The following is a 22,296-nucleotide window of genomic DNA, read 5'->3' as shown; positions in this document are numbered from 1 at the left end:
ACTATCTCTGCATATCATTGAATCTAAAATAACTCTACCACTTGAATACGCTACAATGGCCTCCTTTTTCCGTGAGGTCCGCCGAGTCAATGGCCAATTGTACGTTGGCGACATGCCCATTTCCAACTACACAGTGGTTGTCAGACCTCAGCCAATGCCTCAGTTTGATCATCAATATGATGAGTACGTTGTACCCCTTTGCGTCTGTGATTTGGACTAAGAAATTGCTGCAGTGAACAGGATGCCGACAATGTCGTCCAGTGGTTGTTCGGCCACGGCGATGAGGAACAGGCGAATGATCATGAGGGACAAAATGATCCTATCTATATGACAAACTGCCCCTGGTGCATACGGAGTACGCCTTTCTACAAAGAACCTCATACATTGTAGATTGCTAATATCAATCGACAGGACTGCAATCTGGTCACCGCGAGCTGTGCCTAGCTTGCAGGGCGTTAGTTGCCCTGGGAATGGCCATCTTTCTGATCCTTTTCTTTTTGCCTCTTTTCTGCTTTCTCATAGTACTCTGAGTGGGATGATGAGATGGATATGATGTGTCTTGCAATCAAACCTGAGCGTGGGAAGATACTGTCGATCGGTTCAAGAGATGTATTCGACTGTTCAATGATTTTCAGACGCACTTTGGAAGATGGCGCTCTAACTGTCTTGGTCAATGTTATTGAGAATCTGATCATGTTGTGATATTACCATGAGCACGGTGTGTTTGTTGTATTTTAGCTGATTCTTTATTGGGAAATCCGAGGTTATTATAAATCAACCCAAGAAACCAGCAAAGCACCCAATGACGGCGACTACAATAGTGATGTATTTCTAATCATCCATCGGGGTGATATCCAGCCGATTTCGATATTAAATACACACATCTCCCTGTCCTTCATTGTGTCATATGCATCCTATATCTCCGTAGCAAATTCATCATGCCCACCATCCGTGTAGGTCTCATCGGCCTCTCTGGCGCCACCGATTACGAGGGCACTGCCTGGGCACCAAATGCTCATCTCCCATATCTACAACGATCGGAGTATTTCACTATTACAGCGTTGCTCAACTCATCCGTTGAGTCAGCTCGGGCTGCTATCAAAAAGTACAGTCTCCCAACAGATACCAAGGCGTATGGCAATCCACAAGGTGCGTTCATCTATCACCGCGCGGTTGTTGAATGATATTGACTCACAAGACCTTGCCAATGATCCCGACATCGACCTGGTAGTCTGTGTTGTCCGAGTCGACCGACATTTCCAGACGGTGCGTCCCAGCTTGGAGGCCGGCAAAACTGTCTTTGTTGAGTGGCCCCTCGACCGCAATCTAGATGTTGCAAAGGAAATGGCTGCTTTGGCGGCCGCTCACAACGCAAAGACCATTGTCGGACTGCAGGCTTCCTACGCACCAGTCATCCGCAAGCTGCGTCAGTTGGTAGACGAGGGAGTCATTGGCCGAGTTATGTCCAGCACGCTTCTAGGGTCGTGTGGGAATGATGTCGCCTCTGAGAGCAAGAATGTGCGATACTTTCTCGACAGAACGGTGGGGGGAAGCCCGATGAGTATTCATGTCGGACACACCCTCGAGACTGTGACTTCCGGTATGTCCACCTCACCTGTGGCAATATGCCACATGCTGACAGTAGACAGTCCTTGGCGAATTCAAAGCCTTCACCAGCAGCTGTGCCATCAGTCGCCCGGAGCTGGACCTTGTGGATTACGCGGACGGCGGAAAGGTGGTCGAGCAATCCGTCCGCAACACCGTTCCAGATCAGATCCTGATGCACGGCACGACAGAGAAGTCGGATGCATTCGTCAGCATCAATCTGTACGCAGGGAAGGAAATGCCAGGTCTGCCCCGACTCGACTGGCGGATTCAGGGGGAGAAAGGCTGGCTCCGAGTGACTTCACCGATGTTGTTCCTTAATGTCGGCACCCCAGAGACCAAGTTGGAGCTGTATCGTACCGAGTCTGGCCAAGTCGAAGAGGTCCAAGTGGACGAGGACGAATGGGATTCGCTGCCCATCCCTGCCCAAAATATCGCGCGACTTTACGAGGCGTATCGTAAAGGGGAGTGGTATCCTACATTCGACTGGGCTTTAAGGAGACATGAACTGATTGATGGGATGTGGAAGCGATTTGATCAGGGTATCCATTTGAGCTGAGATTCACAGGACATTATATGACATGTATGCTAGTTCTCTAAGTTTCTCTACGTTCATGAGTTTGCGATATTAGAGGACTATTTTGCTGCAGGCCATCTTCTGTAAAGTAAATAGTCCGCCAGCATCGATGCACTTTTCATTGGTGAGCCCATTGGCAGATCTTATGTATTTGAAACAGAAAATATGGTCTATTCTCAATGAACAAATCTGTATCCAATGCAAAATGATACCAGGTTGAATTGCGAGTCGACTGACACCATTCCGTCCCGCAATGATGTGACCCGGCGATGACCCCGAGGCCCATTTCCCCTCACCAGACGGCCGAATCATGAGATGTGTGTCGATGACAATTTGGAGATGAATCGACGCAATTCCCTTGCCAATGGCGTGTATCCTTTGATTTTGCGCCCTTGGTGTGGTGTGATATTTCATGTGGAGACCAGCAGAGGAGTATATAGGACCATCTTAGGCAATGTCCTTGCACTACCGGAAGCATCAATCGATCGAGATTACAGCCACAATGACAGCGATCCAGGGTCCCACTGGCAGCGAGACGCACTTGGAGAACGGGAATCGATTTATTCTAAATCATCCGGCCGATAAGAATGCACCGATCACTCAGGTGAAGACGGTCGAAGCGAAAGAAACGCATCCACAGACGAGACCGAAATTTGAGCTCGAGGACCATCCCATCGACGAGGTTCGACAGATCAAGGTCGGGGTGATTGGAGCTGGACTGTCAGGCATTACAGCCGGAGTATTGCTGCCTGCTAAGCTGCCCGGACTGGACCTGAGAATCTATGACAAGAATGCCGACGTGGGAGGCACATGGTAAGACATTGGCAAGAAATCACAGCGTCGACTGACACCATCATCAGGTTTGAGAACACGTATCCCGGCGTGAGATGCGATATCCCTGCGCATGTGTATCAATCCGGATTCGAGCCCAACACGCAGTGGACGGAGGAGTTTGCCCAGGGCCATGAGATCCGCGAGTATTGGCAGCGTGTCGCTCGCAAGTACGATGTCTACAAATATCTCCGGCCACGGCAGAAGGTGCAGCAGGTGGAATGGCTCCCTAAAGAAGCCATATGGAGGGTTATTCTGGAGGATCTGGAGGGTGGAAAGGTATTTCTTTTTTCTATAGACGATTGAACACGACCTAATATTTCTAGGTCTACGAGGAGAAGCTGGACGTCGTGGTCAATGCCATCGGTCACTTCAATGCATGGAAACTGCCCGACTACGAGGGCATCAATGACTACCAAGGCGATCTGTTCCATTCCTCCAACTGGAATCACAACGTCGACTTGAAAGGCAAAAGGGTCGCACTTATTGGCAATGGAGCCTCTGGGCTGCAGGTGCTCCCGTCCATCCAGCCCGTCGCAGCACACGTGGATCACTACGCCCGGAATCGCACTTGGATAGCAGATTCGTTTGGCACTACGGGCGTTCGACGACTGGAACCGAATCTATTCTCTTCAGAGCAGCTTAAGTCATTCAAGGACCCGGAGGAGTATCTGAAGTACCGCAAGAGCGTCGAGCAGGGCTACTTCTCCCGTTTCGGAGCTATTTTCAAAGACTCGCCCGAGAACAAAGAACTGCGCGAGAAATGGACCAAGCTGATGCTGCAACGTGTTAGCAACAAACCCGAACTAGGAGACAAGATCATCCCTGACTTTCCTCCCAATTGTCGTCGTCCTACGCCGGGACCAGGCTACCTGGAGGCGCTCACGAAGGACAATGTCAGCTACATCCAGACGCGTATAAAGAAGTTCACAGGCAAGGGAATCGTTACGGAAGATGGAACGGAACGCGAGGTCGATGTCGTAATCTGTGCTACAGGAGCCAACGTCGACCACGCGCCTCCCTTTAGCATCATAGCGGATGGCATCGATTTGAAAAGCGCATGGAAAGCTGACGGATTGTACGGCCATCCATACAACTACCTTGGTGTTGCCACACCCGGTTTTCCCAATCTATTCTGGATTGGAGGTCCCCATTCCACCGGACACAGCGGCAGTGTCCCCAACAGCATCGAGAATCTGGTTACCTATGTCGCCAAAATCCTGCGCAAGATCCGCAGCCAGGGCATACGGACGATGCAGCCTTCTAAAGCGGCCACAGACGACTTTGTAGAGTACTGTGACCAATTCTATCCGCGGACGGTGTGGAACGAGAACTGCAGTTCGTGGTACAACGGTGGTCGACCTGGAGGGAGGATTCATGGTCTGTTTCCTGGGAGTGCAGTGCATCTCAACTATATCCGACGTGACCCGCGGTGGGAGGACTGGGAGTACACATACACCAACCCCAGTGAAAATCGATTTGCTTACTTTGGCAATGGGTGGAGGCAACGAGAGTTGGACAGTGAGGCTGATCTGACGCCGCATCTGAAGAAGCCAGAGACGATTGATCTCCGGTCATATCTCGAGGGTTGGTGGGATGTTTGAATTCATGTTATACTTGTTGCTCTTATGAAGTAGATATGCGTCATCGATAATTGATAAAATGCAACTATTCTCTTGCATATGTAGGAACTTCCTCTCCCTCCCTCCAGAAGTACTTGGCTCCTGGATGCGCCTCTGGCAGTCGATTCTGGCCCTTCAGACCATACATGTTCTCTCGCAGCGTCCCTCCTCTCACAGTGTAGTCCTCCCAGAAAAGACCCCGTCGGCGCAGTTCGGGCAGCAGATACGTGATGATATCGTCAAATGTCCCTGGGATGGTGGCGTAGCTGAAGTTGAATCCGTCAACGTCGGCCACTTCCACCCATCGTTCCAGTTCATCGGCCACCGTCTGGGGACTTCCAATCACCTTGGCTCCGTTCCCACCCAGACGCAGATACTCGGCGATTGTCTTCTTGTCCCACTTTTTCCCATCCGTTCCAGGGACTGTACTTGCCCAGTGGTTGACCATGCTGCGGATGGCGGGCTGCTCGACAAAGCGAAAGTCCTGATCATCCCCGTACTTGGACAGGTCGTACCCCGACCATCCACCAAAGAGCGCCAGGGCACCCTCTGTGTCGCCATAGCCGGCCAACTCCTCGAACTTGGCCTGCGCCGCTTCGTCCGTCTCGGCCACAATGACCAGCAAGCCGGCGATGATCTTGATCGACGCAGGATCTCTCCCAAAGTCCTTCGCCTGCGACCGAATACTATCCACCGACGTCCTCACCAACTCTGGCTTCTGCCCATTCAGAAAGATGGCCTCCGCGTGTTTGGCGGCGAACGTCTTGCCCGCCGACGAGGTGCCAGCTTGCAACAAGAATGGCGTGCGCTGCGGACTCGGCTCGCAGAGATGCGGGCCAGGAACGTTGAAATACTTGCCCTGGTGATGGATCTGCCTCACAGCCTGGGGGTCAGCGTATCCAGCCACACCATCCTTGTGGCTGACAGCTCCATCTCGCCACGAGGCCTCCCACAGCTTGTAGGTGACGTCCAGATACTCGTCCGCTATCCGATACCGCTCATCATGCTCCACCTGCGTATTGAGACCAAAGTTCCGCGCCGCGGAGTCCAGGTACGAGGTGACGATGTTCCATCCCACGCGTCCGTAACTGAGATGGTCCACCGTTGAGAACCGCCGGGCGAGAGCGTAGGGAGCATCGTATGTTGTCGACGCGGTGATGCCAAAACCGATACTCTCGGTTGCGGCCGCCATGGCCGAAACACTGTACAGGGGGTCGTTGATGGGGAATTGTGCGCCGGCGGGGATGGTCGGCTCGAGGTTGGCAGGACCTCTATAGACATCGTAGCCACCGAGCACGTCGGCGAAGAAAATGGCATGAAACTTGGCTGCTTCCAGCTTCTGTGCCAGAGCGATCCAGTTCTTGATGGATTTGTAGTTGGGTCCTTGGTCTGTGGGATACCGATGGAGACCGGGATTGAGATGGGAGGGCGATTGCATGGCAAACGCGTTGATGATGAGTTGTTTTTTCTGTGTTGAGCCCATGGTTGTGACTATAGAAATTGATTGAAGAAGGTCAGAGAATGACTGAATTGGCTATGAATTAATTGTGAGTCATTCCTTGGATTGCACTGAGTAGATATAGTACGGAGCTTTTTGCATAGGGTAAATAAGGACGGGATTAGATCCGCACAGTTGTCGATTCCTACCCCTCATGAAAGCTCCATCATAGGAGGCAATGTGAGGGCAAAACCTGTGAAATAATCTGCCGTCGCTACCGAGTGAAAAGGGAGAGTATTGAGCCTGTCTCCGAGGATGTCAGTGGGCCGTGGAGGCGTGCGCAGGATATCAAATTGCGCCACACTTGGCATTGATTGTAAAGCAACTGCAAATGGGAAGAGACGGCTGATATGACGTAGGATAATCCTTCTCTCAAGTTTGATCTCATGTAGAGACTCATGCATCCTGGCTCACAGTCGCTCCAGGTAGAATTGCTAAAGAGAGGCCCAGGAAGACGGAATGTTCTAACTCAAAGGTCTAGGGGTATTCTGGCATATGTTCTGGAATTGCTCTCTAAGGATGCATAGATATGTTGACTACCGTCCTAAATTCATGACAATTCTCTTGCCTGACGCCGTTCCCTGTCTCAAGACTTCTAACGAGGCGTTGATTCCCTCCAGCCCTCCGTCTGCCAGGATGATCTCCGGCAATCGAATTGTGTCTGTTTGTAGCAGCTCCTCTAGCCAAGTCACCATAAGCTCACCCACTGCAGGAGACTTATGAAACAACTTAATTGGAACAGTATGGTAGATGACAGTGTTGTCCCTCTGTTTGGGTAGCCCAGTCAGCCCCAACAGATGCGCATGCGAGCCATCTTCGTGCACGGAAGCATCGAGTGTCTGCTGCAATAGAGTTGCCGTGTCCCGGCCCACAATATCAATAGCATATCGCAGCTTTCCCTGGGTTACACCGCGGATGATCTCTATTGCCCTTGCGGTATTGTGGCGATCGACAAGTAGATCTGCGCCAGCATCGAGGAGTTTGGCGCCATGCCGAGCTACATCCGCCACGCAAATGACTCTTAATCCTGCGAGTTTGGCAAGTTGTAGAGCAATATATCCCGTCGTTGTGGATGCTGACTTATATTAGCCCAAGCGCTATCACTGATGGTAGTGTCAGTCTCACCTCCCCAGATTGCAAGCCAATCCCCTGGCGCTATTCGTTCAGCTTGCAAAGATGACGAAAAGCACTCATCCGTGATATCTTTTGGAAGTTCATTGCGATCCATCCGCAAGAGGGCTCCGGGAAGGTCGGGACCGGGACATCTTCGAATGTGATTAAAATCCAACCCGAATGAGACCCCCAATGCCAAAGCAGCGGCAACAAACGCCACCCCCAAGGATGCAGAGGCATGTATATTGCCCGTGTGCGGAATGCGAGCAGCGTTGAAATGCGTCGCCACCGCATATTCCTGAAATGCAGCCTTGCGCATGTCCCGGTAATCCGTGGACGGGACGAGGACGATATCACCGACTCGAAGACGCGAACAGCCGTCGGACACCTGGATGACCTCACCGGCTAGGTCACGGCCGTTGATCCATGGGAGGGCTGGGATGCCAAAATTGTATGCACTGAGAAGGTGAGAAATGCTCATTTTGAGGCCATGGATACTTACGGCCCTTTCCAGTCGATAGGATTCAACCCAATAGCCATGATCTATGGACGTTAGAACATTCAAGGAAAACCAGCCGCATCATACCTTGACTAAGATCTCATCTCTATGAGAAACCGTAGGGATGTCATAATCTGTGACAAGGGTATATTGCTCCCCTACGCCCTTCAATAACAGGGCGCTCTGTTTCGTCCTCTTATGTTGCTTGGTTGCTGATGCGACTTCGAAACGATGGGTGATTGTAGGCTCTGGTGATTTTCCCGCAGACAAATGACAATGGAAGAGCGACTCTTCAAGGCGATTCGCTCTGATATAAGTAGATACTGTAGTCATTCTGTTAGGGTGAAAGGATTCTGGAGTTGTGGCGTAGAGTCGAGGGTGTCTGTCGATTGAGATGACTGAATATCAGAATACGACTACGACGGTGTGCGCTTTACATTGACCAAGTATTAGCTGATCTTTCCCGTCTATTATTGAATTACTGACTCGCCAGCTATACTCGAATCCAATATCGCGTCCCCTTGCTCTCCAAGGTGATCCCCCGTATGGCGCATGGCGGGGTTATGATGGCGTGATAAAGGCACAACAGTGGTTCAGGAGACGACGGTTTATCATCTAAACAGACTATGTCCAGTTTCTCGGTCGAGAGAATGCTCTTATGATACTCTCCTCGCCAACCAGGTAGTCGCTATGGAGCTTGTTGACGGTCTTGTCTCAGGATCAGACCGCGATGATGTGATTAGGGCTGGCGATGGCGGGCTGATAGCAAGTGGAATTGAAGAATCAGGACGTATCAGGAAATACAAACTTCAAATTTGCAAATGCTAGTTGGCACGTTGACAGTTGCCTCGACACCATCGAGGTAGCCTATCTCCAGTAATACAGTAGACTGAAGTCAACTTTGTGAAAAGCATACAAGCTTTCACTCGAGTCTGTTATCTGTAAATAAGAGCAATCCCATGACTGCAACATCTACAAGGATGCCACAGCTCCGACTGTCAGATCAGCATTATTAATGCTTTGGGCTGTACACAACCGCGGCCAACAATGGCGTGCCTGGAATGATGTTACACCAGAACTGCTTCTTATATGTAGCTCAAGTACAGTATCAAAAGAAAACGGTTGCAAATACTGCTGCTATTGGTATACAAGATGGACGACTCTGAAAATCAACCACTGTTACATCCCACATCCGCTCTGTATGAAACGCTTTCCTACGAGTCCATACAGGATATCAGGCCAAATGGACGTCCTGTGTCTAGCCGCAGTACAATCCCCGAGACAGCCACCTACGGCCGCAATGTCACCTGGTCGAGCGCCTATATTCTGGTGATATCGCGCGTCATCGGCAGCGGCATCTTCGCAACCCCGGGCTCAATCGTGAAGTCGGTCGGAAGCGTTGGTTTGGCGCTGCTGGTATGGCTCGTGGGCACGATCCTCGCGGCATGCGGCCTGGCTGTGTCTATGGAGTTTGGCTGTATGCTCCCTCGATCTGGCGGCGACAAGGTCTATCTCGAGTATACGTATCTGCGCCCTCAATTCCTGGCGTCGACGTTGGTCGCCGTTCAGGCTGTTTTGTTAGGCTTTACGGCAAGCAACTGCATTATATTCTCCAAGTACACCCTGTTTGCTCTGAACATTGAGCCTACCGAGTACCAGCAAAAGGCTCTGGCAGCAGGTCTGATGACCGCCATTACCATTGTCCACGGGTGCTTTCTTAGAACCGGCATATGGATACAGAACCTCTTGGGATGGATGAAGATCTCCATGATCGCAGCAATGACACTGACTGGGCTCTGGGTGATACTCTTTCGGCGCGCGGACTCCTCCATGTTGGTCTCGAATAGTATTGATAGGACTGGATACGACGTCTTTCTGTGGGACAATCTGTGGAAAGGGTCGAATTGGAGCTGGAGCTTGCTTTCAACATCCCTCTTCAAAGTGTTCTACTCGTATGCCGGGTTGAATAATGTGAACAACGTCCTCAACGAGGTGCAGGACCCTATCCGGACAGTCAAAACTGTCTGTCCGTCCGCTCTCCTTACTGCCTGTTGTCTTTACCTGCTGGCAAACGTCTCCTACTTCCTCGTCGTTCCAATCGAGGAGATCAAGAACAGTGGTGAGCTTGTTGGGGCCCTCTTGTTCGAACGCGTCCTCGGTCAGCATGTTGGCAGGACCTTGTTCCCTCTGGCGATTGCCATTTCCGCTGCAGGAAATGTCATGGTAGTCACCTTTGCCTGGGTAAGTTGACTCAAATTGACTAAAAGTACAGTAGATGACAGCTACAGGCGCGAGTGAATCAGGAGATTGCTCGACAGGGCTTTCTCCCCTTTTCCTCCGTGCTATCATCGTCTCGCCCGTTTAGCTCTCCCCTGGGCGGTTTGATTGTGCATTATGTCCCTTCACTTTTGGTGATCGCGCTTCCCCCTCCAGGAGACGTGTACAATTTCATTCTAGATGTCGAGGGCTATCCAGGCCAGATCTTCGCGTTGGCCATTGCAGTTGGCCTCCTGATTGTGAGGCGACGTCAACCTAATCTTCCACGACCTTTCAAAGCATGGCTCCCTGCGGTCTGGCTCCGAATCGTCGTGTGCGTTGCTTTACTGGCGGCACCGTTGATTCCTCCTCCGGACAGAAAGGGCGACGTGGACTTTTTCTACGCAACTTATGCAGTCGTGGGAGTTGGAATGTAAGTCTCCCGACCTATTCAGAGGATTGGCTGACAGATACAGTCTACTCTTTGGGGTGATCTATTGGTATGTTTGGACGGTTCTTCTTCCACGGTGGGGAGGATACAGATTGGAAGAAGAGGTGGATATGCTGGATGATGGGACCAGCATTACGAAGCTTGTGCCGTCATATATTCTCTAGGCTATTCATTGACGTTCTATATAATCCTGAATTCTCTGGCAAAGGGTAATTCTTATACATCATGGCTTGTAGACGTGCTAGCTATAACTTTTTCCCTCTATGTCCTGACGACGTCCACTTCATGTACTACACAGGTGATGAGCCCTTGTCTAGATTGGGTACGAGGAACACCGACCTCTTAGATGTAGGCTCAGTAGGGACGTGCCCTTTCTGCAGGTCGGCTGGGAACAGGGATATGACCATGAAACGATGGCATAAGATCCACAAGCAACTACCTCACCATGTTGTGTCAGACAGGATGGCCAGATTAGAAATGCACGGGCTACATTACAAATGCATCACTAGGATTTCATTTGCCATCTGCGAGCATCACATGTTGTGTGGATGCTGTACAGCACCTTGAAAAGCAACACATCAATCACAGGGTCTGTCGGAGCCAATCGCCAAATTTCGTATTTCTCAGCAACTGGTAGTTTCTAATCTGATGCTCGAATCTACGGTCATGACGTGCTGATCTGACAAATGCCCTACCCCGCAAGAGAACTTGTTGATATAAGACCATTCAACGGAATAGCTGATATTGATAGCATCTACTATTCATCAAATTCAGAAGCAATTACAACCGAGAACATCCGGACTATGGCATCAGCAGCTGTTCAACTCCCAACTACGCATGAGCCTCGAGCTCAAAGCAAGTCTCTTCCTCCGACTGCCAATGCGCGGCATCATGTGCAGACCACTCTTAATTTCCTGAAAGAGAACGAGGATGGTTCTCCCCCAGCTCCTACTTACGTCGGCAAGCCAGAGACCTACTACCGACCTTCGGTGACGCTGCCAGTTACCGTCCACGATGTCAGCGGCCACGAGCTAGAGTATACACTGGACAAGAACGGGTTCCAATTTTACTACCACGAAAGCAAGGAGAAGGAGTTTCTCGACGATGAGAAGATCAAGCGGGAGTACTACCCAGAGACGGAGCAGCTGCTCAAAGATGCGTGAGTTGCATGCATGCCATCGCAGCCATCCTCAGTGGAAGTACGCTGACATCAACAATCAGCACTGGTGCATCCAAAGTCTTCATCTTCGACCATACGATCCGCCGCAAGCCGCAAGATGAACGCACACCCGCCGCTCAACTCCGCGGTCCCGTCCAGCGCGTCCACATCGACCAGTCCTACGCAGCAAGCAAGGACCGCGTCTCCTACCATCTCCCCGACGAAGCTCCAGAGCTCCTCAAGGGCCGATACCAGATCATCAACGTCTGGCGGCCCATCAGAACCATCCTCAAGGATCCGCTGGCCGTCGCAGACGCGCACTCAGTCCCGGACGATGACCTTGTCCCGACAAAACTGATCTATCCGAACCGGGTGGGAGAGACGTACTCGGTCAGGCCGAATCCGGGCTTCAAGTGGTACTTTCGGTACGCGCAGCCTCCGGAGCTGGTGACGCTGATCAAGTGCTTTGACTCCAAGACGGATGGGCGGGCGAGGAGGGTGCCTCATTCTGCGTTTGTTGATCCAGCAACCGAGGGAGAGGCGCCGCGGGAGAGTATCGAGGTTCGCGCATTGGTGTTTCATCCGGAGGATCAGGAGTAGTCTTGTATCGTTTAGGCTGGTTGGCCTACTATTCGCAGATGGAAATGCACTCAGGCAAATGAGATGCCATACCATAGTTCTTTGATTCCTTTTGTGGCCTTTTAAGATAATGCAGAATAATTTATCAAACTGTAGCTGTTTTATGTCTTCAATGCGGATTTCAAGCATAGGATAACTCAATGTGAGCAGCCATAACGGGCACTGAGCAAGGGAGGCACGCCACCCTCATGCGTGCACTCTCCCGCAGAAGCAAGGAGCCAGACCAAGTCTCGTATTTTTCACTTCAAGGGATGCAAATCATAGCGAGGATAGAACGAATTGTTACATGGGAGTGCGCTATCCCTGCTAAAATGCCGTGCGAGCACGTAATCCGCCTGGCAAAAGACAACATTCGTACTTCGAACTCTCTGGCCTCGCAGATTTGGCCATGAAGAACTTGTCGACCAACTGATATCTGTCAAGTTAAGGTTATCGTGTAAATTGCCTTATCATAATAGCTCTTACATGGTCTTGTAGCTGAAGGGACACACTCTGTATTGATGATCGCGAATTCGCCATCGCACGCTAGACATATAAAAGCAATGCACATCACCGCATGAACAAGGTCATACATAGTCGGATCAACATGGCCGCTCTTGAGAAAGGTATCCATCCCACAGACGAAGAGGTTGCGCGTAGTCCATCGCCAGAACCAAAGTATCTCGGTAAGTAGCCCTACGGTAGTTTGACGTTGGCTAACGAAACAGTGAAATGGTACCGCTCAACCTTTTACAATGCCCTCATCCTAGGTATCTGTAACTTCCTTGCCCCCGGCATCTGGGGCGCTATGAATTCGCTTGGCGCTGGGGGAGCAGAGAAGCCCTACCTCGTCAATGCCGCCAACGCGCTGACTTTCTGTCTCATGGTCGTGACATGCTTTTTTGGCAGTGCGGTCGTGCGCCTTGTCGGAATCAAATGGACGCTCGTAATCGGGACGATGGGTTACGCCCCGTATGCTGCAGGGCTGTATACGAACAACCGCTTCGGCACAGAATGGTTCGTCCTGCTCGGCGCGGCACTGTGCGGTCTGTCGGCTGGACTATTCTGGATGGCTGAAGGGGCGATTGCCCTGTCGTATCCCGAGCCACACAATCAAGGCCGATTCCTGGGTTTCTGGCTCAGTTTCCGTGTGGGTGGCCAGATCCTGGGCGGCGCGATCAACCTGGGAATCAACTCGAACCGATCGACGGCCGGGAGCGTCTCGTACTCTGTCTACTTGGTCTTCATTGTGTTACAGGCCCTCGGTCCCTTCGCCGGCTTGCTCCTGAACAAGCCGTCGCGGGTGCAGCGAACCGATGGTCTCCCCGTCCGCCTGCGCATCTCGCACAGTCCACTGTACGAGCTCAAGGCCATGGCAAAGCTGTTCATCCGCCGAGACTTTCTGTTGATCGTCCCACTCATCGTGCAGGCGGTCTTCACCGAGGCCATTATGTTCACGTTTCTGTCCTTATGGTTCTCCGTGAGGTCTCGGGCACTCGGGTCGTTCCTGTCCGGAATCATCGCCTTGGTCGTGGGCAATCTGCTCGGGGCGTTCCTCGACACTAGGAAGCTGTCGCTGCGGTCGCGAAGCCGTGGGGCCTTTTTCGTGGTGCTTGGTCTGCAGGGTGCATGGTGGATCTGGGCGACGGTCATCGTGACGGAGTACCATCGCACGCAGCCCACATATGACTGGGCGGATGCTGGGTTTGGGCGAGGCTTCGCGCTGTATTTGTTCTGGGTTGCCGGGTTTCAGCTGAATTACATGTATCTGTATGTGCCTTGACGCAGTCCGCTTGAAATTCGTGCTAAAACGGCTAGTTTCTTTGTCGTGGGCAATCTGGCGTCGGATGAAGAGGAGGTTGTCCGGATGGCAAGTCTTCTACGCGGGACAGAGTCGGCCTCGCAGGCTGTCTCGGTAAGTGTCCACTTCGTTTGATGAATCAATACTAATTTCTGTAGTATGGTCTGGATAGTGTCAAGATCATGGGCTCTGTCGGCAGCACCTACCTGAACTTTGGTTTGTGGGCTATCGCCCTGCTTCCTGCGTGGCTAGTGATCAAGGAGATTGGAGCGTCTCTGGGGGACAAAAAGGTGGAAAGGGAGAGCCGAGGGATTGACAGTGATTCGCAGCAATAAATCAACGCATTCTTTCAAGGAGAAAGGATATATAGAACATCTAACGAATCAGAATAACATGCTCAACCCAGATGATGGATATCCTCATATATATAAGCGAAAAATATCAAACAAAGCGCGGATCATGTCCAGGGTATCGCAGATCTACACTCTCGCCAAAATCCACTCGGCGATATCATCGGAAAACTCCTGTCGGTTGTCAGGCAGGTCCGCATGCAGCAGATGACTCCATCCCTCGTAGGACTTGAACTCGCGGTCGGCGACCTTTCCAGTCTGCGAGTCGAACCAGTGCTTGCTAGCATCATAACTAGTAACCTGGTCTGCCGTCCCGTGAGCCACATACACTGACTTGATGCCATCGTTGAGCACCAATTTGCCCGAAGTCAGATCGGCCGCCCGGTCGAGCATATTGGCAAACATCTCGAGGGTGCCGGTGGTATGGTTGAGGGGATCATCCTTGAGCGCCTTCTGCACGACAGGATCGCGCACAATCGTCTCGACCTTCATGGGTTGGACGAGTTGGAACCGTGGTAGGAGCCGTCCGGCCAGCCGACCCAGTAAGACGGTAATGACACTGGGTTTCTGCTTCGGGTCGAGCCCGATAAACGGGGCCTCGAGCATGATACCCCCGAGTCGCGAGACGAGCTCTTGATATCTGGGGGTCGAGGCCAGCGTGGCAACCAGACCTCCGCCCATCGAATGGCCCATCACAAACACCGGGACATCTGGCGCGACCTCGAACTGAGCCTCGATGAATGCCGCCATGTCGGCCAGGATGGCGGCGGTCGGGCCCGTGTTTCCACGGTCGGCCTTGGTCTGGGCCGACCGTCCCCAACCGCGCTGGTCGATCCCTGTGCAGAAAATGCCGCGGCGGGCTAGCGAGGGAAACAGATCATAAGAGTTGTTGATGTGGTCGCTGAAGCCATGAAAATGGATCAGTTTTGCGACCGGGGGCGTCGTCGGCTGTTGCAGAGATCAGTCTGTGCCAAGCACGGGGAATGATAATGGCAGAGGGAGCAAACGGACAGCCCATGTTTTCTGGTAGACCTGTAGCCCGTCAGGGAGCTTGAACTGGCTTTCTGTGATTAGGACGTCGGTCATGCTGAGGACTTGGTGTCTTTTTGATGGACGATGCGATGGAATGCCTTTTGATCAGAAAACAAAGCAGATCTGGGATATCTCAGGCTTCTCATTCTCAGCTGCTGATGGAGATCCGAGGCCCAAGGCACGTGAAAATCGAAGTCACGGGATCCAGATGGCTGACATGGTGCCAGCTGCAACAGTAAGTAGTCCAACATTATCCAGAGAACCATTCCTGGAGGAAACTGGATGCGGTATGGAAATATACCATTGCTTCCCTTTCTTCAGAACAGGTGTGTTGTCCTGTCATCCCCTAGTTCTGGCTGTCTTGTCGATATGCGATTCCGCTACGCCGATATATACCTCGCCGAGAGCGCCAGCTGGCCCGTATTTTTACCCATAAGCTTCTGTACGACAGATCGGAGGAGACATTAGGAGCAATTAGATCCAGATCTTATGACTATGCCTCGAGTCTCTGCTGAGATTCACTGGGAAATTATGTCTGTCTGCAGCTACCGGCGAATTGGAGACACATGCCCGGATTCGCCGTCAGACATTGAGTATCGGAATGGAAGCGAAAAGGGGGAATGCTACGCTGACCAAGCCGAAAAGGAACATTTCCCAGGGTCTGTTTGTATTGAAACTCAAACCAGGCATCTCGTCCCCAATCAGCGACCGGGTCCGCTTCAGCCGTGTTTCAGCCAGATGGATACGAACTGCAGCAACACAACACTGATATTTTGGTGGCAGTAGCATCTCAGGCCTCTGGATACAATATAAAAGGCACCATATACCTGTTTCTGAGTCTGGACCAACGCACAGACATCACCAAGACACTTCAGAACCTCAATACCCTCGTGCAGCACGACCATGCCGTCCAAAACCGCCATCAGCCAACTGGCCATCTCACTGGCACTGTGCAACTCTGCCTTTGGCCAGGTCGTCAATGGTGCCGACTACAACAAGCCCAATGGAGGACCTCCTGCCAGCTTCTTCGCCGCTGCATCGACCATGCCCGTGGCGGCCCTTCAGGCAGCGGCCGCCAAAGCCAGCCAGGTCCCCAAGTTGGCCACGTACCCCGTGAGTCAGGACAGTGGTGCGGCCAAGTCAACCATCCATAGCGACTGGGCGTCATTCAGTGAGGTGTGTAGTTAATCCCCTGGGAAGAGTCTGTACTGAAACAGTCATAGGGCGCCTCAATCTCCTGGGTAGCCGACATGGATGTCGATTGCGATGGGCTCAATTCGGGATGTCAGGTGGGTTGTGATGCTCTTATTGGCAACTGATTACTGATCAACAATAGGGAAACCCCGACGGACAACCTCAGACCAACTGGGGCGCCCTGTCTGCATATGAAGTCCCCTTTATCGTCATCCCGGACAAGTATCTGTCGGCCAATACCGGCGCTCTGCCTGGCAACAACATTGCCGCGGTGATCTGGTGCGTCGCCATCATCGTCTGTTGATGAGAGACTGACATTGTCTAGTAACGGCAAAATGTTCTATGGTATCCTGGGAGACTCCAACGGTGACAACCCCCAAGTCACCGGCGAGGCGTCCTGGTTGATAGCCCGGACTTGTTTCCCCAACGAGGGCCTGAACGGCAATAACGGCCACACAGGTGTCGACGTGACCTGTATGTCTCTTTAGCCAACTGCTCTTCAAATGCTAATGCAAAGCAGACATCGTCTTCACCGGCAAAGATGCGGTGCTCCCCAGCAGTGCCCTGACGAAAAACTACATCACCAACTTCACCACCCTGCGCAGCATGGGCGACAAGCTCGTCAACGCCCTCGCGACGAAGCTGGGTCTTTTGGGGACTTCGCCCACGAAGACCACCACTCTCGTCACAACGACCACGACGAAGCCGACATCTACTGCTTCATGCTCCTGGGCAGGTCATTGTGAAGGTGTGTATAGCCGCTGCCCTGCTTCGTTCGTCGACTGATTGTTGTAGGTGCTTCCTGCTCGAGCAATGATGATTGCTCGGACGACTTGTATTGCAAGAGCGGTTCCTGCACCGCTCCATAGAGCACTCGCTGGACTATGGTGGATAAACCAAACATCGTCTCAAATCTCGGCACATCCAAAACCAATCAGCTGGCTTTTGGCCAAGGTTTTCACATCATAGAATATATCCAGTTTGAGCGCCTGCAAGATGAGCGCCACAGCTCGGAAGATTGTGACATTTTGTTAAACTAATAGTACTCAGAATATTAGCTAGTAACAGAAGACTACCAGTTTATAGAGCTCTAAGTTAAATAACGCTTAAGTGGACCTAAATACAGAGAGAGCTTCATGGCTGGTCAGCGTCATCAATACCTGGATATCAGTGATTTCCTTCATGGTCACTCCCATGCGCATGACTTTTCGCGATAACAATCCTATCCGAATGAAGGGATACTCCAGCCTCCGTTACAATCATATCCAAGGGATCCCTCTTCAAAAACATCATCTCACAATGATTGATATGCGCCAGATTATTGTACCTTTGCTCAATGACGGTGCCAGTCTCCACAGCCAGAAACATCTTCTTCCAGTAGTACGCACAATGGACCAGATGCCAATGATGCGTTGCAAAGAAATGGCCCCCCGTTTCGGGAAGCATGGAGACTTGTTCGAGGGAGAGGGCTTTCGTGCCGTTCTTATCTGCGTAGTATGGCCAGCTTCCATCGGGATTGGGGCCGGCTCGCTCAAACTGCTCGAGGAGCTCGTCGTTTCGGCATGCCGGAGGAAGCCATGCTGCTGCGAAGGAGTCGTATTTGCAGTTGTTGCTTCGAGCCTCCTCGATGGTGTCGCCGCAGTTACAGGATGTAGATCGGCGGGATTGGACAAGGGCGTATGCACGGAGCCCTAGATCAATGAGACCGAAGGAAGCCAGGAGGAGGATAAAGATATCCTTCGTTCGGTATCTCTTGCTGCCGTGTGTGATTGTGACTCCATCGTCGGTCCCGCGATCATGGTAGGAGTCGCCATCTTCAATGCTTCTCCTCTCGACGAGAGGCTCGTACTTGGGCATCGACGGGCTTTCAGGGTCCTGTTGCTGTGATGTCTTCATCTTTCGGTCTGCGTACGCTGAATGGCCGGCTAGAAAACTCTTGCTCAATAACAAAGGAGACGTTATAACAAGTGTAAACCTTTGGACACGATCTTCCTTTCGACACGACCTTCCTTTGTACTGGCCCATCCAACTGGAAACGTCATACCGTCGCTTACACCGCCAAGTCCCTTGCTGGCAAGTTGGGGACAGGAGCTGCAAGGAGTTGAGCATCAGGCAAGAAACTCCTGATGAAAAGTCTGCAATATCTTGGATCCCTACCTCAGAACTACATACCGCAACGCCTACATAGTTGTTTTGATACAGGAAAAGCCATACGGCCAGCCATTTGACTCTCGGACAGAAGAATATATGTTTTTATTTCTTCGGCTAGGTTTGTCATTATCTATTGATAAAGGAGAAACAGTAGAATGATCCTCCAGGACTTATGCAGGAATATCGCAGACGAGAACCAATATCACCTTATACCAGTCTTCTAAGATAACATTTAGCCCAAACCTGTAACTACGTGATTGGTATCTGATCCTAAATGAATCATTTGCGGTGACGCCAGCATAATCTTAAGATTCAATCCATTAACCAGTCGGACCCATCGAGCTATTAACTTCGTCTTATTCACGGGGTCCGGTAGTTGGTAAGAAGGGCGCAATTGACGGATCCGGTTGAACTGGATAGTCAGCCGGTGGCTCTTTCATGGCTTGGAACACTTCCTTTGGGACCGAGTTCTCGTTCACATAGGTCAGCAGCGCCTCATAGTCGCGACAGACATGCTTATTCATGAAATCCGGAAATGGCTGATCCCAGCCCTCCACCCAGTTGAAAAGGATCACATCGACGGGGCTTTGACATTTGATGAACTGGGCCAGGATGTCGATGCAATGAGAGATATGGGCCGTGTGCTGTGCATCGGGGTTATTTCCGAACATCGGGAAATAATAGTGCTCGTAGGAGATCTCCTTGCGTAGCATATCAAGACAGTGGAGGAGGTGGAAAACCTCCGTCTGGGCAAGGTAGGCATCCGGCCCGAAGCCGAACTTATCAGGGACTCGGACGGCGAGTGCAGGGTCCTTGCCGAGACGATGGATCTCTTCTGCCGAGATGAGGATAGGGAAGACACCATTACTGATTCGGAACCACTCTGCGTCGGCTTTGTCGCCTTGAGGAATGCGTAGGATCGATGGGGGGTCGGAGTCATACAAGGAGCCGTTGGTTGTCAGAACGACCCGTGGAATGTCGAACCGCTCTAGCAGTGGCGCTGAGACGAGCGTTAGTCTGCTTTCTTTCTGTTTGTTTCATGAAACTCACCGTAGTACGATGTTGCTTTCCATTTATCCTGATCGCTAAGATGTCGCATACAGGCCTGAGTAGAGAGCGGGGATAGGAGGAAAAGAATCGAACCGCAGAATACCAAGATGTTCAATGATATGATCCACATAGACCAAGCAGCACACCATTGTTTAGGCCTACCCAGCTTCTGTTCGTCATTGCAAATTAAGAAGTACTTCTTAGACCTGAACCGCAACGAGCCCGTTAAGAGTCCCTTCTCGGAATCTCGGTCACTATTGCTCTCACGAAGACCCTCTTCTCCCTCGGCTAAGGCGCCAATGTCCCTTTCCTGAGTATTGTCGGAGGCCATAATGTGCTTTTTGCTTTCAGTCAGGATTGGGCCTGCGGTTAAAAAGAAGGAGAGCGCTTCACTTCAACCTCCTGATCATTGCGTTTACGCAATCGTCGAGACTTGACTGGCAACATATACTCCAGCGCTGCTGAACTAAAACCTTGCATAGAAAGAGCAAGGGAATCCCGCACAGCGATAATCCTGGGAGCAACCTGGTCATACGCAAAAGCATCACTATGCGTCGGATCAAATCCAGGGTTGTTCGGGGTTTGTGGGATTTGGGAACCGGGAACTGAAGGATAAGCCCTTACTTACAAATGTTATGTTGTATAATAGATAGTATACACTGTGAACTACACCGCCAGATTGCGTACGTATGAGCTGATATAGGGTCTATATTCTCCCATGACCATGAACTACACCGCTAGTGAGTGACCAACGCTCGGGCTGTTAAAGCATATCATTGCTACACTGAATAAGAACCTGTATGTCATTAGGTATCACAGAGAAAGGGTTATCAAGACGACCTGCAGGCTATGGAATGATAGGCATCGTGGGCGAGGTGAGGATAGATGCAACTGAATAGGATCATTGACTCAATTACTACTCTGGGTATGGGCTTGCTGTTCTAACCCAGCGGTGACCGAGACACAGTTCATCTGAAAGCCCTCCAAGGCAGGCTATAAATCGGCCATACCTCGTCGCAATGGACAACACGAACCAACTTCATCCCACTCACCTCAGAAGAAGCTGAACCTACTTGGCAATACGTAGCCAGACAAGAAAGCTAGTTATTGCATTCTACTCTCCCACCTTGCGATATGCACTTCAAGCTCGTTGCTGCACTGCTGGCCCTTAGCTTGCCATTGGCTTTGGCTGCTCCAACGCGTATGAATCACATCTACCTATCTGTGGATTGTTGTACTGATTATGATATGCAGCTAGCAAGGACAGCGAAGCCATTCCCTTCTATCCAAAGCGCGACAACGAGGGCGAGGCCATTCCCTTCTATCCAAAGCGCGACAACGAGGGCGAGGCTATTCCCTTCTACCCTAAGCGCGACAACGAGGGCGAGGCTATTCCCTTCTACCCTAAGCGCGACAACGAGGGTGAGGCCATTCCCTACTATCCAAAGCGCAACAATCAGGGTGAGGCCATTCCCTTCTATCCAAAGCGTGATAATGAGGACGAGGCCATTCCCTTCTATCCAAAGCGTGACAACGAGGGCGAAGCCATTCCCTTCTACCCTTGAGAACAAGGAGTGAACTCAATTCTTTGACCTGGGATCACTTCAACATATCTAACGCAGTATTCAAACTATTGACGCTCTTTTCCTCCCTTATACATTGCCTTGCGTTCCAATTCGTCACATGGCAACGTTTTATTACGGAATCTCCAAGCTGATGATATTTGAAACAATTGTCTGGTTTAAGAAAACGCTCCTTTTGGCGGTTCAACACTTCATGAGGAGAACCTATCTTTGAGCAAGAAGTCTACTATTCAAAATACCATCACAAATCATTCATTTGGCAGAGAACCTGGTAGAAGAACCAGACCATCATTGCTAGATTATATGTATGCAGAATACTTGTGATTTCTGAACCAGGAACAGTAGAGTGGTTTCTAACACTTGTCCTCTTACACAGAGTATACTTCACTGTCGACATATAAGCTCTTCTAAGGTGTGGGGGTGAGCCAAAGCAATAGTATTTGGGCTCTTTGTAGCTCTTCCCTTTGTTTCGGAGAAGATTACAACAGGTTTTAGAGGCAGATTGGTTTCTGTATGGCAGTCTACTTACTAAAGGGAAGTTAGAATTAGTCTCTTCCTGTCAGCTATATATTTGACAACTTCATCCCTTAAAACTAGTAGAGAGAAAGCTTATGTTAAAATAATAGCCTTAGAATACACTGCTAATCTTATATGAGAGCTACTTTAGGACGCACTCTATGAATAACCGCTCCACAGCTTCCATTGTCTAGGTGTAGAAGTCTGAGAAGGATCAGTAGTTCCCAAATAACTACGTCGTCGTCGGTCAATTTTAGCTCCATATCTGAGAGAATCGGGAAGCGCCAAGTGTCCAATTAGGATGGCTCAGGGGCCAACTATATATAGGCTGACTAAGTCGGGACGCTAAACCTAAACGGGATGGAATCCTGACACCCCCCCTCGGACCGA

At 51.0% G+C, this 22,296-nt stretch overlaps 11 protein-coding genes across 11 annotated transcripts; 6 read left to right on the top strand and 5 right to left on the bottom strand.

Moving 5' to 3' along the window:
* Positions 1 to 938: 938 nt before the first annotated feature.
* On the top strand, positions 939 to 2,164 carry CDV56_103032 (uncharacterized protein; the record flags this gene model as incomplete). The annotated part of the gene is made up of 3 exons (XM_026756651.1): positions 939 to 1,149; positions 1,199 to 1,600; positions 1,650 to 2,164. The coding sequence occupies 3 exons, from the start codon at positions 939 to 941 to the stop codon at positions 2,162 to 2,164; spliced, it is 1,128 nt and encodes a 375-aa protein (XP_026611172.1).
* Positions 2,165 to 2,684: 520 nt separating this feature from the next.
* On the top strand, positions 2,685 to 4,617 carry CDV56_102725 (flavin-containing monooxygenase; the record flags this gene model as incomplete). Its single annotated transcript, XM_026756344.1, has 3 exons — positions 2,685 to 2,995; positions 3,043 to 3,292; positions 3,340 to 4,617. 3 exons carry the CDS (start codon positions 2,685 to 2,687, stop codon positions 4,615 to 4,617), a joined length of 1,839 nt encoding a protein of 612 aa, XP_026611171.1.
* Positions 4,618 to 4,681: 64 nt separating this feature from the next.
* CDV56_102543 (LLM class flavin-dependent oxidoreductase) lies at positions 4,682 to 6,118 on the bottom strand (the record flags this gene model as incomplete). Its single annotated transcript, XM_026756162.1, has 1 exon — positions 4,682 to 6,118. One exon carries the CDS (start codon positions 6,116 to 6,118, stop codon positions 4,682 to 4,684), a length of 1,437 nt encoding a protein of 478 aa, XP_026611170.1.
* Positions 6,119 to 6,669: 551 nt separating this feature from the next.
* On the bottom strand, positions 6,670 to 8,078 carry CDV56_102282 (zinc-binding alcohol dehydrogenase family protein; the record flags this gene model as incomplete). The annotated part of the gene is made up of 4 exons (XM_026755901.1): positions 6,670 to 7,208; positions 7,259 to 7,704; positions 7,749 to 7,789; positions 7,833 to 8,078. The coding sequence occupies 4 exons, from the start codon at positions 8,076 to 8,078 to the stop codon at positions 6,670 to 6,672; spliced, it is 1,272 nt and encodes a 423-aa protein (XP_026611169.1).
* An 819-nt stretch (positions 8,079 to 8,897) lies between these two features.
* On the top strand, positions 8,898 to 12,211 carry CDV56_101719 (putative methionine permease; the record flags this gene model as incomplete). The annotated part of the gene is made up of 4 exons (XM_026755338.1): positions 8,898 to 9,986; positions 10,034 to 10,434; positions 11,204 to 11,611; positions 11,674 to 12,211. The coding sequence occupies 4 exons, from the start codon at positions 8,898 to 8,900 to the stop codon at positions 12,209 to 12,211; spliced, it is 2,436 nt and encodes an 811-aa protein (XP_026611168.1).
* Positions 12,212 to 12,836: 625 nt separating this feature from the next.
* On the top strand, positions 12,837 to 14,365 carry CDV56_101407 (DUF895 domain membrane protein; the record flags this gene model as incomplete). The annotated part of the gene is made up of 4 exons (XM_026755026.1): positions 12,837 to 12,915; positions 12,958 to 13,999; positions 14,048 to 14,144; positions 14,189 to 14,365. The coding sequence occupies 4 exons, from the start codon at positions 12,837 to 12,839 to the stop codon at positions 14,363 to 14,365; spliced, it is 1,395 nt and encodes a 464-aa protein (XP_026611167.1).
* A 144-nt stretch (positions 14,366 to 14,509) lies between these two features.
* CDV56_101242 (acylglycerol lipase) lies at positions 14,510 to 15,466 on the bottom strand (the record flags this gene model as incomplete). The annotated part of the gene is made up of 2 exons (XM_026754861.1): positions 14,510 to 15,328; positions 15,392 to 15,466. The coding sequence occupies 2 exons, from the start codon at positions 15,464 to 15,466 to the stop codon at positions 14,510 to 14,512; spliced, it is 894 nt and encodes a 297-aa protein (XP_026611166.1).
* An 849-nt stretch (positions 15,467 to 16,315) lies between these two features.
* CDV56_100948 (glycoside hydrolase family 75 protein) lies at positions 16,316 to 17,392 on the top strand (the record flags this gene model as incomplete). Its single annotated transcript, XM_026754567.1, has 5 exons — positions 16,316 to 16,588; positions 16,636 to 16,701; positions 16,749 to 16,885; positions 16,932 to 17,080; positions 17,127 to 17,392. The coding sequence occupies 5 exons, from the start codon at positions 16,316 to 16,318 to the stop codon at positions 17,390 to 17,392; spliced, it is 891 nt and encodes a 296-aa protein (XP_026611165.1).
* A 381-nt stretch (positions 17,393 to 17,773) lies between these two features.
* On the bottom strand, positions 17,774 to 18,502 carry CDV56_100790 (uncharacterized protein; the record flags this gene model as incomplete). Its single annotated transcript, XM_026754409.1, has 1 exon — positions 17,774 to 18,502. The coding sequence occupies one exon, from the start codon at positions 18,500 to 18,502 to the stop codon at positions 17,774 to 17,776; it is 729 nt and encodes a 242-aa protein (XP_026611164.1).
* A 611-nt stretch (positions 18,503 to 19,113) lies between these two features.
* On the bottom strand, positions 19,114 to 20,138 carry CDV56_100512 (oxidase ustYa family protein; the record flags this gene model as incomplete). The annotated part of the gene is made up of 2 exons (XM_026754131.1): positions 19,114 to 19,757; positions 19,808 to 20,138. 2 exons carry the CDS (start codon positions 20,136 to 20,138, stop codon positions 19,114 to 19,116), a joined length of 975 nt encoding a protein of 324 aa, XP_026611163.1.
* An 803-nt stretch (positions 20,139 to 20,941) lies between these two features.
* Positions 20,942 to 21,372, top strand: CDV56_100305 (uncharacterized protein; the record flags this gene model as incomplete). Its single annotated transcript, XM_026753924.1, has 2 exons — positions 20,942 to 21,008; positions 21,062 to 21,372. 2 exons carry the CDS (start codon positions 20,942 to 20,944, stop codon positions 21,370 to 21,372), a joined length of 378 nt encoding a protein of 125 aa, XP_026611162.1.
* Between the last annotated feature and the right edge of the window lie 924 nt (positions 21,373 to 22,296).

This window comes from Aspergillus thermomutatus (assembly GCF_002237265.1).
Source record: "Aspergillus thermomutatus strain HMR AF 39 chromosome Unknown NODE_246, whole genome shotgun sequence".
Lineage (NCBI taxonomy): Eukaryota > Fungi > Ascomycota > Eurotiomycetes > Eurotiales > Aspergillaceae > Aspergillus > Aspergillus thermomutatus.
This window is presented reverse-complemented; position numbering and strand designations above follow the sequence as displayed.